General features: G+C 36.4%; 1 protein-coding gene across 6 annotated transcripts in view; it reads right to left on the bottom strand.

Annotated features, from left to right (window-relative positions):
* The window catches only part of VRK2 (VRK serine/threonine kinase 2), a 108799-nt gene that overhangs the window by 40144 nt on the left and 49688 nt on the right, over nt 1-18967 (bottom strand). For all 6 annotated transcript variants that reach the window (XM_070429256.1, XM_070429255.1, XM_070429254.1 and 3 more), the window contains exons 9-11: nt 11724-11844; nt 9267-9325; nt 5007-5173 (exon numbers count right to left, since the gene is read on the bottom strand). In XM_070429256.1, coding sequence (XP_070285357.1) covers nt 5007-5173; nt 9267-9325; nt 11724-11844 — 347 coding nt within the window. The remainder of the gene's footprint in view (nt 1-5006; nt 5174-9266; nt 9326-11723; nt 11845-18967) is intronic.

Raw genomic sequence — 18967 nt, 5'->3', positions numbered from 1 at the left:
ATATCCTTATGTGAAGTATTTGTACGGCAGCTTCATGTTTATAGCAGCTGAAAGCACAGTCACCTTTTTTCATGGGTTAAGCAGAGGGCAGGAGATAGGACAGTACAAGGGGAAATAATGGAGTAGCCAGTGCCAAAATAGAGAATGAATTACATTGGCTGGGCAAGCAGAGCCTTAATTTGTAGTCTCTCAATTTCTAGCTTCTATTGCCAAGTGTGTTCACTCTTTCCCTTTAAAATATGCTGGTGTTTTGTGGCTAGGTCTAAGTTATCACAACATTCTTTTTGGTTAATCCTCACCTGAGGATATTTTTTCCCACTGATTTTTAGAGAGAGAGGAAGGGAGGGGGAGACACAGGGACATTTATGTGAGAGAGAGACATTGATTGGTTGTTTCTCGAAGGCGCTAGGGGATTGAGCCTGCCACCGAGGTATGTGCCCTTGACCTGAATCAAACCCATGACCTTTCAGTCCGAAGGCTGACAATCTAACCACTGAGCAACAGGCTAAGGCATAACATCATTCTTTATTCATCCCTCCTCTCAGATCCCAGCTTCTCAAAGGACAGCAAAGCCACTGCCTGTCAGTAACGTGGAAATTGAAATTGCTTCCTAATCACTTAGGGGTTCTTTATTTCCAACACTCAAATCTCCCACACTACTGGGGAAATTCGTGTGTATCCACCTCCTGAGCCACTTTTCCATCTTGGTAATAAATGCTCATCATAGCACTAGTGTGAAACAAGGAGTTTCCCAAGGCTGCTGTGCACACTTTTATCCTAATAAAACACTGGCTTGCCAATCATCACGAAAATGTGTTCTGTGGTATAAAGGATTAGATGAGATACTGAGTTTTTTTAGTGCCTCCTGTATGCTAGGCACCGTAGGTCTGACAGTTGTTGTTCTGGGAGCCTCTGATGTGCAAAGATTTGGTCCAAGAGATTCAATTCTCCATGAGGCTGGATCTGCTTTCAGTTGGATGGTTAGGCTGTGCCGCCATGGGACACCTCTACCTAATAAAATGATAGCCAGTTTATGCAAAAGTTCTCTTTCTAGGGAAAGTTTTAAAATGGTAAGAATGAAGTGGGATGATTAAGTAAACATTTTTCTCTAAGTTATAAAAATACAGAAAACACTCGACATCCCACATAATCTAGAGATACTATCCAAATGTGTGTCATTTTGAGAAAGTGGCTATTCAAACAAGGTACTTTTTACTTAAATTTCCACTAGTACTTCTCACTGTGCTACAAAATCAGGAATACTTTGGGACCCTTAAAATTTCATACACCAAAAATGTGCTTATAATGGAGAATTTATATTTTATTCTTCTCACATACGGAAAATAAACATGAAGACAAGTTTAATAGAATTATTTTGAGAATTAAAGCTCAAGGAAGAATTTTGTGAACATTTAAGCTCAGTACAAAGATTACCATTGCCAGTAATAAGTCACTCCTAGCTTTGCTGTAGGAACCTCCAATTTAGGGTGAATGTAGGAACAAACTTTTACTGAAATATGGTTAGCCTGAACATTTTAACACTGACCTACAGCTACTCCGCTACGTAGGTGAAGCATTTAGGGAGAATGGGTGGCTCCTGATGCCCAGGTGTCTATACTCTGAAACTATGGATTCAGGTATCATCTTAAGGAAGGAGATACTAACAAACTGATAAAAGGATCCACTACACTGGCTCCTGAAGAAACCGCTTACTCAAGGGTTGAATTGGGACTTCAATAACGCTGGTTTTTCAATTTGGCTTTAGCATTCTCATCTGGGAATTCTAGAGCTTTAGCTCACCTCAGTAAGCATTCTTACTGAAATATGGTTTCCTTCAGTGAGTTGTGGACATTAAATCCCAGTGGATGGCATAAACAGACTGGTGTAGGCCTGATGATAGATTCTTCTAATTTGTCAGTGCTACCTCAGGAGCCGTCAGCACTACTAGCGGGTGATTTCAGCTACACACACCATCATCTTGATTGAGGCAAATACCCCCAAAGATTTGCTTTTCAGGAAAAAATATCAACGTCTCCACTATCTTGACATAAATTCATTCCCACTTTAACTTCAGTAACAGCATTTGAGGACTTTAGGAAGAAGGCTCAGTTTATAGGGAACAGTTTATGATACCTAGTAAAACCTAGTATTGAAAAAATACCTCATTTTTCTTTTGTAAAAAGATGTTTGCTGAGGTTCATATGGTGATGTGCTATTTTCTAATACCTAACCAAAACATATTTTTAAGAATTCTAAATTGAAAAGGCACAGCCATTTATACTGAGGGAAATAACATTTCAAACAATTAAACATATCTCTCCTTTGAATACTGAATGGTAGAAACATTTTATTCATCTAATGGTACACGTTTTTTGGCCCACTGGCTTATTTTATGTACCTTTATCTAAAAAGTACAAGTCTAAAGTTCATTCACTAGTTTGTTACATAACTAAAGTGATCCATGTGTAGATTATTAAGTAATGTTTTTAAGGAAATTTTAAGAGGATTCTAACTAAAAAAAGAGAAATCTGGGACCATTCATTAATATTCACTTTGGACTTAAAATTGCATTTGTTATGGAAACGATCAATTACGGAAACTATCTTATGCTGTATCAGGCAAAGGGGCGAAGTATAGGACAGTTTATATCGTCATACTTGGCTTTTGGACATTTTCAAGTTTGGTTTTTTAAGCATCACAAAATCTAAGTTTTAAAAATAAAAATTAAGGTGTAGCCACATATAGTGGACCTATATTTTATACTATAATTAAATATATTTGTATACTTAAAATATTAGAGAAATGTCATTATCCAATAAATATTTAGATACTGTGAAATATATCCCCAAAATCATCATACTTTATATATAATGAGGCTGATCATATTTTTAACAGAAGTTAAGGTGTTAAGAATGTTATTCTTTTTTAAAAAATGTATCCTTATTGTTGAAAGTCTTACAGATGTCTCTTTGTTTTTACCATTGACCCCTCCACCCCGAAGCTCCCAGGTCTTCACACTCTATTGTCTATGTTCAAGGGCTATACATTTATGCATGTAAGTTCCTTGGTTGATCACTGCCCACCCACTCACCCCACCCCTGCCTCATTCTTAAAGTTTTATTTTTACTAAGTGCTCTCATCAAAAGAAAAGAGTAGCTGGGTTGGGGTGACTCAGTGGTTGAGCTTTGACCTATGAACTAGGAGATCCTAGTTCGATTCCTGGTCAGAGCACATTCCCAGGTTGCGGGCTCAATCCCCAGTAAGGGCATGCAGGAGGCAGCGGATCAGTGATTCTCTCTCAACATTCATGTTTCTCTCTCTCTGTCCCTTTCTCTCTGAAATCAATAAAAATATATTATAAAATAAAGAGTAAAACATTTTTGATTGAGGCTCATTGGAAAAACTGTTTTATGTTCTAGTCTCTGGATATTAAAATGGTTTCACAGTATCCTTAGAATTTGATGAAACAAAATTCTGGTGAATAATTAAAATTTTATATCAGAGGATATAGCTATCTTTTTAAAATGGCTTTTTTATATTTCAATTAAGTTTATGAAACTAAAAAACTACAAAAAAGGGGAAAACACTACTTAAATTGGTGTAGATTAAACGGTGACCATTATTGCAAGGGAAATACTATGTCAAGGAAATGCTCTTTGTTTTGTTGCAAAAGTGATAAAAACACAAAAGTCAATAAAACTGTTGAAATAAGTCTCAGTAATTACCAAGATCAAAATCCAGTGGCTTTTTATTAAACATGAACTTTTGTTCTGCCTTCTGCAATAAGTAAATAGTGCTGACAATTGGTTTGTGAGGCACTTGCTACAATAAAATGTAATTGTATCATGAGAGAAAGGTGACAATCAGGAGATCATGAAAAAATTACATATTCTCACTGGTAGTTAATTAGCCATGCAAAACCTCCTCAAACAGATATTCTCTTCTATTAGGAATGATTACTATGCAGGCCTACAGATGTCAATACCACAGTCATTCAAATACTTCTTTCCCTACTAATTGAAGGTTGTAAAGCTCTGGTGTCAAGGTTTTGCTTCCAAAGAGCTAATTTATGACTAGAAGGATATTTTATGTCTTCAGTTGCAGCAGCTACAAAATTCAGCAAATCAGAACCATCTGTGCTCAGATACTTGACTCACCGTTCATCCAGCAGCCTATCAGTCACATTAGTTTGCATCCTGCATTCTTGGCTCATGAACACTTGCGATGATCCAAAGTTCATAAGAAATATTAAAAATGAATGGCATCCTGACCCTACCTTATTATACACGCATGAGGGGAGAAAAAGCCCTCCTATTTTTTTTATTTTTTGCATGTGGATGGTGGCAAGGGAGAAATGGCCATTTAGGAACCTGTCCAGTCATGTTGCTGACATCAGTCTCAAGTTTCCCTACCCTCTTAAAAAATATTTTGTCCTAATTATTTTGTATTGTTTCAAATTTAATTATTTTTCAAGTTCTAATTCTTTTTTTTAAGTTGGCACGAGGGAGTCAGAAAACAGCAGAGTAAGGGAAGGGATGTAACTTTTTTAAATTGACTTTTAAAAAAAGAATTGCTTCTATACATTGAAATATCGGCACATACAAATAATCTGCTTAAATCTAAGAATATTATTATTGCCACCAAATTATGGCCAACTTGGTCTGCACAAACAGAGGGAAATAACTAAAGAAAATCTGAAGAAAAGCAGCAAATAAAGGTTCTCATGAATGAAGTCAGAGTAGACTTAACCTAGTCGCATCTCCATGCCGACAGTGACTGCTTTGCTTCTTTAATAGTACACAACAGACCACAGATCCTACGATGTTTCTGTAAGAAACAGTATGTCGAACTTTCAACAAAATTGCTTGGAGCTGAGTTAAGGGAAATAGGAATTAAATATAATAAGAAACTGGGTTGTCAAACTCACCTGAAACCTGAAGCAATCTCACTTGGAAGCAAGCTTCACGGGGAGGTAATCATAAGATCCCAGGGACTATGGTACTTACTTTTCGATAGTCCGCAGTACACACATTTGCACTCTCTCCTTTCGTGGAAAAGTCCAATGGTCCTAAAGGGATTCCACCTGGGTTCAGAATTTTCCTGAGCATTTGATAGTCTGGCTTTTCATCATATGCTAAATTATGAGCACATGCCAAATATTGGGCTATTTCATCTGTGAAGTATTAAATTTTTTACATGTCATTCATAATCGGCAAAGGAATGTCAAGACACCAGTGTCCTCAAAATCTTTCTTTCTTTCTTACACACATACAAACACACACACATCCTAAAGAAACTAAGAATGAACAATTCAATGAAAAGCACTTTTTAAATGATATCCAAAAATGACTGAAATATAGTGACCTATAGATTGACAAGATGAGAGAAACTGATTTTTTAAATATATTTTTGTATATACAGGATGTCCCCCCCTAAAATGTATACACTCTTTAACAGCTTATTGCTTAATTTTGAAAATGAAATGTACTTTAATAAATACTGCCTTTATCATTATTCAAAGTGTGCGTATACATTTTGGGGGGGAAACCCTATATTTACTAAATCACTAATCTTATCAAAGAAAGAAAACTTTTTATATTATAGTGATTTTGATTTATGGGGTGCAAGTACTAAGAACTACCTGAATAATATGATAGATGCTTTTATTTTATGTTGAGGTTTTAAAAAATCACTTAAAAACAATTGGTACTTACTATAAACGTCCTTACTTCAAAAGGAAAAAAATAATTCCAAATTTTAATTAAGGCTCTGATTTTGAGATTATAACAGTTCATTGAATTGTATGTGTTTAGCCGTGACTGACTGTAGAATTCGCCAAAGCTCCATACCTGGCTAGCCCAGCACCTCCCCGTCGCAGCCTTCCTGATTTAGTGCAGAAGGATGAGAAGTTGCTCCTTTTTTTTTTCTCTCTATTGTAATCTCCTGCCTGGGACTATAAAGTAACTTCCTCTCCCCCACCCAGCACTCTCCCCCCCCCAAAAAATTATGAACTACAAACTTTTAAAAACAAGTAGAATTAGTAACCAAAAGTTATAAACATAGCAGAGCCTTAAAACAAATGTGGTTTTTGCAGCATTTTTGTTTCATGAAGGTTCAATCTACAATCTATATACAAGGATAAGACCATACACTGTTTAAAAGCGGGCATGTTTTCATTTGTTTACAGTGACGTTTAGAGGTTTAGACTAGTTCACAAACTAGTCTTTACAAGCCTTTTCCCTTCAAAAACTTATTACTAACCCAGACACAAGTCCTTCTTACTTGACCACCAGGCTGTTTACATCCCATAGTAAGAAAATCTGGGAAGCGGGTGGGTTGGCAGGAGTGACTTCCTAGCCTTCTCTTCCCCTCCCTCCAGGCCTAGCTCCCTTCAATCCGGGAAAGACAGAGAAACAGGGTTTCACTGCCCACAGGGAAAAATTCCAAAAGACATAGTCATCATGTGTTTTTGTTCTACGAAAGTCAGAGAGTGACCATTACACACCATACTGTCCACAGCTATTCTCCAAGGACATCAGGCTCATGTGACTAAGATGAGAACTCTGGGCTCCAGGGTTTTTCGTTTGTTTGTTCGTTTGTTTGTTTGGACACTGTGGCAATTATGCAACCTACTTTTCCCCTCTCTAATGTATATAAAATCTGTTATCTAGTATTCCATCAGCCAGATTTCTATTAACCAGCAAGTGCTGGGGTTCCATCATATTTATAACTCAGGCTTGCAGGAGCCCTCTGGGGGCGTCCAATTCCTGGAGGGATGATCAAGGAGGAAAAAGATTAAATTACATTCACTGCTATTTTAATATAAATATTCTGTGGTTCTTTGGGCCTTTCAAGATTGGTAGGCCACGTATGATATATCTTACAATTCTATTAACCAAAATATCCCAAATGGAGAGAGCAGAGCTGAACACTTTTCACAAATGGCTGTTAGAAGACAATGGAAGACTCCTGGCATTCCACGGCTGAGAGCAGCTGTTCCGCAAAGCCTTCACAGGTCTGAGGTTTGAAAAAACCAGGTACCAGAGAGGTCAGAGAGGGAGAAAAAGCAAAGACCCACCTCTGTTACAAATGTATTATAATCCTGGAGCTCAGACTTTTGTGATGTAGTACTGGTTTAAATATTAGCTTTTCAAGATCTGGATTTATTATATTAAGTACACTTTCTAATTTACTAGCATATTTCCAGAGCTATAAAACAAAATACTTTGAGTAGTATGAAATTATGATATCCTTGAATCATCTGCTTTTTAAGCTAGCGAATATTAAGTATCATTACTGACTATCATTTCAAGAGATAGGAACTTTGGAAACTACTATTATTACACTGAGTTAGGCATGCATGCTGCAAACTTCTTGGCTGTTTTATTCCATAAAATGTCTTAGTAATGGACCTTTTGTAAATCAGTTTAATTGCCCTGCTTACAATACCCATTCTCCTAAGCATAATCAACTAACTTAAGAGACCGTCAGTGAATATTAATGGCTCAACATGTTGTTCTTTAGAAACAGAAATCTGCATTTGATAAAATAATACTATAGACTCAAATGGTTTGTGCTGAAAAGAGGGACCTGGCACTGCTGCCGTGAGTTCTTGTATCACTCACCTCTTCTTTTAACCTAACCTTAGTGACAGAAGTGTCACAGAAGATTATCTGATAATAACCCAGGGCATCTGGGCTTTCTTTTCTGACCTGAAACTGCACATTGACCTTTTGTGCAGGAGGGACAACAAAGGCAAAGGAGATATATGAGATGCACAATTAAATTTTTTTTTTCTGAAATTGCCCCAGCTCTCTTTTTTTACTAAGTGAAACAAAAACTGTGTGACCCGGTAAAAATGTCAATAAGAATATTAGTCGAGCCCGGCTGGCATGGCTCAGTGGTTGAGTGTCCACCTAAGAACCAGGAGGTCACTGTTTAATTCCCAGTCAAGGCTCATGCCTGGGTTATAAACTCGATCCCCAGTAGGGGGTGTGCAGAAGGCAGCCAATCAGTGATTGTCTCTCATCATTGATGTCTGTCTGTCTCTCTCTCTCTCTCTTCTTCCTTCCTCTCTGAAATCAATAAAAAATATATTTTTTAAAAAGAGTATTAGCCAAAAAGGAATATTGGCGTTTGGACCAAGTTACTCATTGCGATTACAAAAACAAAACACTTTCATCTTTCAACCCATCCCCGAAATGAATACTCCCCTGTCCTCCCCATTCCGTCAGCAGCAAAGGGAGGGCAGAAAGCAGGATGGCAGACTTGCAGACTTGGGAAATAGCGTTGGGAGAGCAGGTCTAGTTTGTTCCTCTTTTGTTTCCTATGAAAATGAAAACTGGTCTCTTGTCAAAGAAGGGCTAGGTATGTAAGTATAAGATGATTTAGCTCTAAAACCCTGAGATGGAAATTGACACTGTTTGACCTTAGCTAGAGGGTCAGTGTGCATATTCACTTTCATAAGTCAGGTAAAAGCTAACTTTGAGATTGCCCCATATAAACAGAGAACAAGATTCACTCTGCTTATCTATCTCCGAGAAAAAGCAAGCCTGACAGCAAAAGGGGGCTCTGTTCTATAAGACAATGTAAGCCACTTGCTTCAATTGGTGCTCAGTGTGCCTCACATGCATTGCAAACAGCAGGCACTTTTATAACTCTGAATCAACTTACTATTTTTACTACTACTAATGTCAAATTAAAGAACTCCGAAAATGGTCTATACTAACTTGGAAGGGAAAATGATTTGATGAAATACACCTCCAAATCCCAGCACCACATGCCTTTGCCAATCCAAAATTTTGTTGCTGGCTGTTCAGACAGAGTGTAACCCAGGGTCTAAACAGCATTCAAGGGTTTAATGATTTTTTTTTAAATTACTGATTGAAAGTTGTCTTTTCATAGATCAACTTTATCTTCTTTCAACAATATATAGAGGCACAAAAATAGAAAGTCAACTCTAGAAATACTAGATGAAGCTGAGTATTAAACCTGGGCATGATTCCCATACTATATGTATATTTTAAAAAAAACTCAGTTGGCAGAGCCTAGAAAGCAGCCTAAACACTTCCGTGCAGTGCTCCTGTGTTCTAATGTCAGAAGGAATCTAAACAGCCTCTGCTCTAGCAACCTATCTGTAACCCCGAAGAGTTTCCTCCCAACCCTGTGGAATGGGAGTGGTGGATTAAAAAGTTGTAAAACAAGAGTGACAAATGTGGTGACCTGTCAAGCATATGGGAGAAGGCAGAAGTTATCATTTGACTTACAGCAACTGCTTCCAGAAGGGGCCCAGTTAAGCACTGACTCAGGGAGCTCATCCAACAGACTGAAACAAAAGAGTAACGCATAATGAATTTGTTTACGATCCTGTGACCCACTGAAACAAAAGAGTAACACACAATGAATCTGCTTGCGATCCTGTGATCCACTGTTTTGATTAGCACACAAAACTCAAATTCTGTGTTGTTGAGTCACTAATTCTTAACTTTCAGAACCTTTTTTCACCACCAGTAATAAGTAAGAGGGAAAGTGGAGGTGGGGAAGATCCCCCAATTCTCATTGACCAATTTTATATCAATCACCTAGAAACTAAATAATGTAGAATTTAATTCAAAGTTTACACATGTGAAAATGTAGAAGTAGCAATATCTGTCATTCTTTTCTTAAAAACAAGAAAAAATACATAGAAAAAATATATGTGGATTTTTTTTTTCTCAAGTACTTACTATTGGGGAGGGGCAAATTATTTAATTACTTATGTATATTGTCCTCTATTGGGCAGTGTTTCACAGATTAACAAGAAATATCCAAAAATAAATAAACAAAAAAACCCCCATTATTCTAACCATTTCCAATGTTTTAGACTGAACAAGTACAACTCTAAGTTGCTTCAGCCACAAATATATAAACATTCAATGAAAATTACTGATATGGATGTGTGATTCATAAACTCTGGCACAGGCAGAATTGCAACAATAAATGCACTGATCTAATACCACCCTATGTCAGGAAAATAAAAGGCTTAAGGGAGATATGGTAGTATGGTTGAATATGCAAGTATGCCCTTATGGAAAATTCAGTATTATGCCTCCTCAGCAAGTTGAATAAATTATGATTATGTATTATACACTATAAGATGTTTGAAAATATCTACAGTTTACCTTATACACTTCGTAATCTATTAGCTTTAATGATCTATAGGTTTTACTAATAATCAAATCAAAATGAAGATATTAATATATGTAAGGATCCCTAAAATGTAAATAAAGTTTATATTTATTAGCATTATATTTTATTATTTTATATAATCCCCTATTATTACATTTGAATATACATATGTAGGTATATTCATTAAAGATATCCACAATAACTGCATCTATATATGCATATTGATAAAAGACTAAAATCATCAGTAAGTCTTAATAAGAGGAAAACATATATACTAGTGTGTGTATATATATATATATATATATATATATATATATATATATCTGTGTGTATATATATATATATATCATTAGAATTAAATTGCTAATCTTTAAAAAAAAGTACAATATTCAAACTCAGTAAACTGAGGTGGAAAATTGCCAGGACTGTTTATTTATACCCATTACTGAGTTTTGACTTGACCTATATACTGAAAAAATGTCAATTACTTGGGGGTCACTATGGACACATTGCTCATTGTAGTAACAACTGATTAGATAGCTCTAATATTGACTTGTATAAATGTGTTCATTTTGGGTGAGGGACTAGAGTGATCAAGATTCCAAGTGGAGAAACATTTCATATAATAGACGGTACGCCTGTATTTACAATAATCTGTATTATTCTGCATCTGCAGGCCAACCTTTGTCTCTCTTAAGAACCGATGCCACACTGAATTTGAAAGTTGATTTCTGTGAATCAGCTAACTCTTTTGTAAACTTCTGTTGTAACATGTTCTACTTAGAACATAGCTGCCTTTCCCGATAGTGATATTCTATCTGTGGATAATGACTGTTGGGCATATCTTAGTATATAATAAAAAAAAAAGAGGCTATTCTGCGCTACATGCAATTGACTTTTTCTTAGGCTTGATAAGTGAGAAAACAGTAAAATAGCAACACACTCTGTTCTCAGTCTGACCTAATTTTCATGCTAACAGATTCTAGCTGAGAAAAACTGAATGTGAAATATTAAAAATGTTTACATGGCTGCAGGATTACCTTTTAGATAAAACACCTAATGTAAAAATTCTGTTTCTTCTTTCAGAAACAAAACATACTCCCTCCAAGACACAAGATTAAGAAAGAGGTATGTTGCTCTCACTTGAAAAATATAGGCCATAGTTGTCCCAATGTGACTGTCGCTTCGCGCAGTTAGTACCAGTCACACCGAGCCTTGGCTGCCTGCATATGCGTGCACAATGCTCATTTGAAAACCTTCTTCCTTGAAAACACCACCACCTAGAATCAAAGCTTTGGAAAACACCATGGAAAGGAACAACTATGTCGCTTTACATTCTGTATTACAACTCGTGTACATGTGATTTCATAGGCATCACCCTAATGGATTTGATGTCTGTCAGCTGTTTGGTTTTTTAAATAGTATTTTTCAAACTGAAGACATTTGCTTTGGTTATCATGTTGGGCGAATGGCAGTCTCCTCTGGGATACTAACTCCCGTTCATGGGTGCCTGCAGACCTGTTGCTGTACATGATGGGAGACTTGGAAATCTTTACTTTGTTTTCGCAGCCTGGACAGCCACCGGGTCCTGCAGGCTCCGCTCCCAGGGCAGCTTCCCACAGAACCACCGCAGCAGGCAGTAGCCGAGGATCTCAAGGTCACTCCGTCTGGACAGGGCTGGAGGAGTCAGCGTGGAGAGAGAAAGATGAGGGATAAGCAGGTTTTGAGAAATGGAGAAATCGCTGATTTAACGACTACTGATGAAATATGAAAGAGCAAAATGGGCAACGTGTTTTGTTTGTTCAGCTGGAGTACAATTTAAAACGCTGAGGCGCTTGGCTCCAGGCCACAGACAGGCAGTGACTTGTTGCTGTTGAAAGTAAGGGTCAGTTTCCTCACCTCCTCCAACTCCATCCTTCCTTAGTCTAGCCTGTCACATGAACTTGATCTCCATGGCCTCTGACATGATCCAGACAACCCATAACCTGGCACCAACACTTTCTCAAAGAGCCAAGCAGTAAAACAAAGAAATAAATGTCTGCAGCTAAATTGCTAACATATGTTCCAGGAAGTCCATGGGGTCTGCATTGGTCATGCAGAGACCCTTTGAGTGCAGACTAAACACTGATGGCCTTTTCCGTTCCACTCACGCGAGCAGCATTTGAAGTCGGAAGAATATGACAAAACTGCCATCTAGTGTGCGGTATGAAAAAACAGGTCTGTCTCAAGATTGTTCAATTAATGAAAGTGAAGGATAAAATATGCCTTCTGTTTTGAGTACATGGTTCTAAAAATTTTACAAATATTAGTTTTAGATTTAAGCAGAGCTAAACTAAGATTCTGGGTCAAATATCCTGAAAAGAAAATATAAAGATGAGGCAATGGTATGCATGGGAGTGTGGGCAGAGTTGGTGGGAAGTCTATTTTGAAGCCTAACAGAGGCTTTCAGCATTTTTATATAAAATTCAGTAAAAGAACATTTTTAGGCCACTGCAAATATCATTTATGTCAAACTACTCAATATTATAGACTAATTCCATCATAACTTTATATTTTAAAAAGGGCCTGGTTTAAAGAGATGGACAATGAAACCTAAGAATCATGTCAAATATAAAAAATATTACTGAAATAAGGATGAAAACAATAATGAAAACCTACAAAATAAACTCATTATTTTAAACCATTCTAACCTGTTAAAGAACGACAAGTTGGTATTTACATTTCTACCATCACATGAATGCTCATCTGTGCAGGAATATACACTCTCCTGAGTGTAATCTGCGGCTGTTAAATTTTCTGTAAACCGGTATTCTATTTTACCTTTCATGAAATAAACTCCAAAAAATCGCTCGGTCAACTTAGTTTTTAGTTTAAAAAGTTATAATACTAAGAACAATGCTGCTAACACATCACAGCTACTTTTGGTTACTATACGTAAGTTTTTATAAAAGCAGAAGACAAGATTAGCTCTTACACACACTCTATCTTAACTGCTATTAGAGTATGGGATTATTAAAGGCCCTTCAGTCTAGCAGAATGCTACAGTCCCCTGGGTGCCATTTACTTTCTGCACAAGCTTCAACAATGTCCTAATGCAAGTCCTGGCTCTCGTATTAAAATAAAAACACAATCTCTACCACACAGTTTTGTAGTGATTTCTTCGGCAATAAATCTCCCATTAATAATGGAATGGTTCCATTTTTACAGATGTGTTCACAAGTCCCTTTTCCATTATGGCAAGTCCTCATTACCACCGCTTAAAAAATTCACATCTTCTAATTTTTGAGAAAAATTGTATTCTGGCACCTGTTTGGAGAACATAGGCTACCGGCAAGAGGGCCTCTGAAGAAAAACAATCAAGAATTAAAATGGAATGAATTTTCCAGTCACTTTCTCCCACCCTCTGACTGAGGGATTAATTGACCTGAAGCAGCCGTAATGACAAGTCATTTAGATTTCTGAGGCCAATCTTTCATAAACTGGTCTCATTTGAAATAGCCCTTTGACAGTTAACTTTACTTCACAATTACAGTTTGGCCTTGCCTAAATAAAATACATTATCACATTTTCAATGTTTTACTTATTTTTATTGTGATATTATACATAAATAACAATGGTTAAGTAGGTGTTTTACCAGTGTTTCCATTCAGTTCTATAGAAATAAATGTAATGTTTAACAACATGCTATAATTTCTCTTTCCCACCATTAAAGAGTGAGATGAAATATTAAAAATGTTTCTAAGTACACACCCTTCCTGAAATTCCCTTCCAGAGAAATAAATTGGGAAAACTGATGTATTTCAGTGAAATTAAATGCTAAGTTTCTACCAACAATTATGTCTTCTTTCCATCTACTGTACACAGAAAGGTAATTTTAATATCTGTTAATTAAAAATAAATACTTTAGATGATAATATGTGTGTAACTAACACAATGAACTGATATGTCTTTAATTGATTTTAAAATATATCAGACTATAAATGTCATGCCAAATAATAATTACTGAATCTAGGAAATGAATATTTTATAGTTACTACATATATTCTTTTATTTCCTTTGTATTTCAAAAGAAATAAAATGCTGAAAATAAAAAGAAAAACAAGAATTAATTATAGTTGAAGAGGACTATTAATGTCTAAGTATAAAAATATTTAATTTGAAAATTAAAATATATTATGGATTCTTTTGTTTCTGTATAATTTGTATTTCTGTATAGTTTACTGTAACATATAGTTCTTCAGTTATATTTGATAATTAATATATTAACAGTATATTTTCACAGACTTCCTAAAAACACCAAACTATTACTTAAAAACAAAATTTAGTTATTAATATCTTTCTTCTACACTCTCTTGTTAGTTTCCAAATATAATTTAGCATGTAACTTTTATTTAGCTTATTAATATGAAGCAATGTACATGACTCTTTCTGTGAAAAGCCTGTGGTGTTCTCAATGGCTCAACATTTCTAAATTATAAAGTATTGCCTAGAGAAGAGGTTCTCAACCTGTGGGTCGCAACCCCTTTGGGGGTCGAACGACCCTTTCACAGGGGTCGCCTAAGACCATCGGAAAACACATATATAATTATGTATTGTTTTTGTGATTAATCACTATGCTTTAATTATGTTCAATTTGTAACAATGAAAATACATCCTGCATATTCGATATTTTACATTACGATTCATAACAGTAGCAAAACTACATTTATGAAGTAGCAACAAAAATAATTTTATGGTTGGGGGTCACCACAACATGAGGAACTGTATTAAAGGGTTGCGGCATTAGGAAGGTTGAGAACCACTGGCCTAGAGGAACAATGATTGAAAAATAAGGTACAGGGAGGGACTTGAATTCTATTTCATTAGAAAGCTGATGACAGGAACAGGTGACACTGAAATGCGTCCTTAAAATACAAACAACTGATGTGATTTATGAAGCTGCTAATGTGCCAGACACTCTGACTGCTCTGATATTATCTCATTTATTCATCCTAACAATATAAGGTAAGTATTATTAACCCTGTTGGCAAGTAAGAAAACAGAGGGTCAGGGAGGTTAAATAACTTGCTCAGTCTGGCAGAGCAAAATTTGACACAGCTCTGTACTGAAATCCCTCTTTCAGAATCCAAAGTCCACACTCAACCTAATAATTACTTTGCTTCCAACATTAGTTTTAACATCATTCAAACAACATTATGCATACTACTCTATAGTGAGGGACTTACTTGAAGCAGGCATTTTAATGTAACACACCAAACGATACACCGATACAAAGACAGTTCTTTTGGCAAGAAATAAACAAGCAGCAAAGTCTGAGTTCTAAGCTGCAGCACAAAAATTTTTCATGCAACTACCCTTCCAGGATGCTATTTCTTTCAAACTAGTTCATTCTGAAGAAGAAGTGTGTCTAGTTAAAACATTAATTCATGAAGTGTTAAATGGCCCTTCCAAGATGGAACATGAACAGAGGAGTTACCTTACAGTGATGGCGAACCTTTTGAGCTCGGCGTGTCAGCATTTTGAAAAACCCTAACTTAACTCTGGTGCTGTGTCACATATAGAAATTTTTTGACATTTGCAACCATAGTAAAACAAAGATTTATACTTTTGATATTTATTTTATATATTTAAATGCCATTTAATAAAGAAAAATCAACCAAAAAAATGAGTTCGTGTGTCACCTCTGACACGCGTGTCATAGGTTCGCCATCACTGCAGTAGGAGCTGGTCCTTATTCTAAAAACAAACTGGAGTGAAATCATCTGGGCCCAATTCATCAAATGGAATGAAAGAGGAATTGAGAGAACAAGAAAAGTGCAAGTGTTAAACCCAAAATGAATCTGATTATTTGCCTAGAGGGTTTTCTGTTTAGTTTTATTTCTTACATAGAGTACCATTATGAAGTGTGAAGAAAAACAAGTTTAGTAGGAAATCATAAAGTGAACTTGAAAACTTTTGCCTCAAGCAAACAGGGGTTTAAATGCCCCAAAAATACTCATGTATATGCTCAGAAATGACAATAAGAATGCAGAATGCATCTGAATAAGATGCTCATCTGGGCAAGGGGAGGGTGACTATCTGCAAAACAAATCTAAACTTTATTTTTATGTTTCTAAGTAGTAAACAGAGGTTACTGTTATTCAGGATTTTGTAAATTCAGATATACATATAACAAGCTGGAAACTGTTATGATGGCCACAAATGTTTGTAATTTCAAAAAGAATGACATTAGGAAGAAAGAATGCAATGTGTGACAACGCAAAGAAAATATTCAACCCTTATTTTTGTCTGTACCTTTTAAATTCTAAGGCTTAGTTTTTTATAAAACACTACAGTGGTGGGCTTAGGAAACGTTACTCAACAGAGCAAAGGTGTAGATTATCTTGCATTTGGTCGATGTGTATTCTTAACCCAACCAAAGAGTTCAAGACCTACGTCATGACTTCAAAAGTCATGTCTAAATGTCAGAATTGGGTTATGCATGCAGAAGAAATAGTTTCCTCATTATTGCTTATTGATAGATACATCAACCAAAGACTATTTACAGCAGATACATTTACCTAAAACTAGAAATCAACAGTATTTTTTCTGATTACTAAAAGCTCCAACAGAGCATATCAACAGCTTGATGGCTTCCCTTGACATCCTATAATTGAAAAATGGGTTCCTTTTTTGAATTATTGTTTAAGAAGATAAATATCATGTCACCTCCCCAAGTTTGGTAACATGAAAATACATTCTCAGCTTATTTCACATATATTTTGTAAGTTGGAGTGCTAAATTATAGTGAAGTGAAACCATGCAAGAAATAACACAAGACTTGGATTTCATACACGGTAGCAATTGGCAAAAATAAAAAAAGTATGTAATATATCTTTCCTTGATACTGAATATATTACATAAACAAACAGCCATTTAAAATGCAATTTAGATATCATATTTTACAGTCATCCATGATGTCAAATTAAAACAGGCATTATACACTCAATGCACAGGTCTGAAGTATTTAAAAAAGCTCAATATGTTAAATGCAGTATATCTCAAGAGAAATTAGGTATTGACTGCATGCCTCAGTGAGTAGAAAAATCTACAAAAATCCATACCACACATTGATCCAAATATTGCTTTTTTAACATTACTAAGAATGTAACAAATTTTAAAATAGTATATTTGACACAGATATAATTCTCTTTAATTATCAGGCAACGAGCCCAAAATATGTCAATGTTTATACATGTTAGTTTTTATGAAGAAAAAAACGCTGATAATAGAAGAGATAAGCCCAACATAGATTACTCTAATTTTACACTAAATGAAGCACTTTAGCCACTCAGAAAATACCTTTAGGTCATTCAAGAAAATTGAGTTTGAAAGAGTAACTGCAATTTTTAAAAAACATACAGATATATAGATGCAAGATAGTTGCAGAAATAGTTATTTATCCATTCATCTGTCAATCTATCCAATCTACTGTATATATCTCTTTGGTTTGTAATAATACAAGCTACCCTGCTTTTAAATAAATTTGAACTAGAAAGCTTAGGTCAAACTGCTGATCGGTACCTTATACAAACTTCTTAACTATAAAAACCCAATTAATCCACAGAAAAATGAGTTATCTGTGGTTTATGAATAACCACTACAAAAAGTACAGAGACCAGCGAGTCTGATCAGGTTAACAGTCTCTGTTAAATGGCTAATTCACAAATTAGTTTCACCATGAAGCCGGAATATTCCCTGGGCCTGACCAGACACAGATACCCGACACATGACAAATGCTTTGACACCTAGAGGTTCCATTTCCCAGTGACAGCTTGTTTTGTTCTTTACGTTTTCCTTTGCATTATCTAAGTATTTAATTGATCTCATAGTTGGACTGTTATAGAAGAGATTTTTCTGAGATTAAACTACACAGTGGCTGTATCAAAAGTAAACACATACATATTTATGAATTTGACCTTCTGCATTTATGGCTATGTTTATTCTGGTTCCTAGATATAACTAAATGATTATTTCATTTCTAATAAAATCCTAAAGTGAAATGATTTATTTTGGAAAACTAAATGCAAAATAATTAGAAATGAATTAAAACATTGAGGATATAAAACCCTTTACTTTGTATAGCAGACTAAAACTGCATATTAAAACTTGAGCAAATATCCTATATAATAAAAAGGTAATATACAAATTAACCCTCATGCCCTCACAAGATGTCTGCCTACGACCAGACCTGCAGGGGGGTTAGTGAAGGACGACCAAAGAATTGAACAAGCAGGCTGCGTGGGGCGACCAGGCAGCACGGGGGTTAGTGAGGGACGACCAAATGACTGAACAGCAGGCTGGGTGGGGCAACCAGGCTGGCGGTGGTGCCATGAGGGGCGACCAGGCCAGCAGAGGGGGCAGTTGGGGACGACCAGGCCGGAAGGGGAGACAGTTAGGGGCGACAAGGCCAGCAGAGGGGGGTAGTTGGGGGTAACCAGGCCAGCAGGGGGGGCAGTTAGGGGCAACAAGGCTGGCAGGCAGGTGAGCGATTAGGAGCCAGCGGTCCAGGATTGTGAGGGGGATGTCCAACTGCCGGTTTAGGCCCAATCTGAGGGGTCCCAGATTGACGAGGGTGCAGGCTAGACTGAGGGGACCCCCCGCCATGCACAAATTTCATGCACGGGGCTTCTAGTGTGAGTGTGTGTGTGTGTATGTGTATACACACACACACACACACACACACACACACACACACACACTAGAGGCCCGGTGCAAAAAATTTGTGCACTCGGGGGGGTCCCTCAGCCCAGCCTGTGCC

Source organism: Myotis yumanensis, unplaced genomic scaffold (genome assembly GCF_028538775.1).
Source record: "Myotis yumanensis isolate MYYU_CA2020_CCGP unplaced genomic scaffold, mMyoYum1.0.hap1 SCAF_11, whole genome shotgun sequence".
Taxonomy (NCBI): Eukaryota; Metazoa; Chordata; class Mammalia; order Chiroptera; family Vespertilionidae; genus Myotis; species Myotis yumanensis.
The sequence above is the reverse complement of the archived record's forward strand: the minus strand, read 5'-3'. Positions and strand labels throughout refer to the sequence as shown.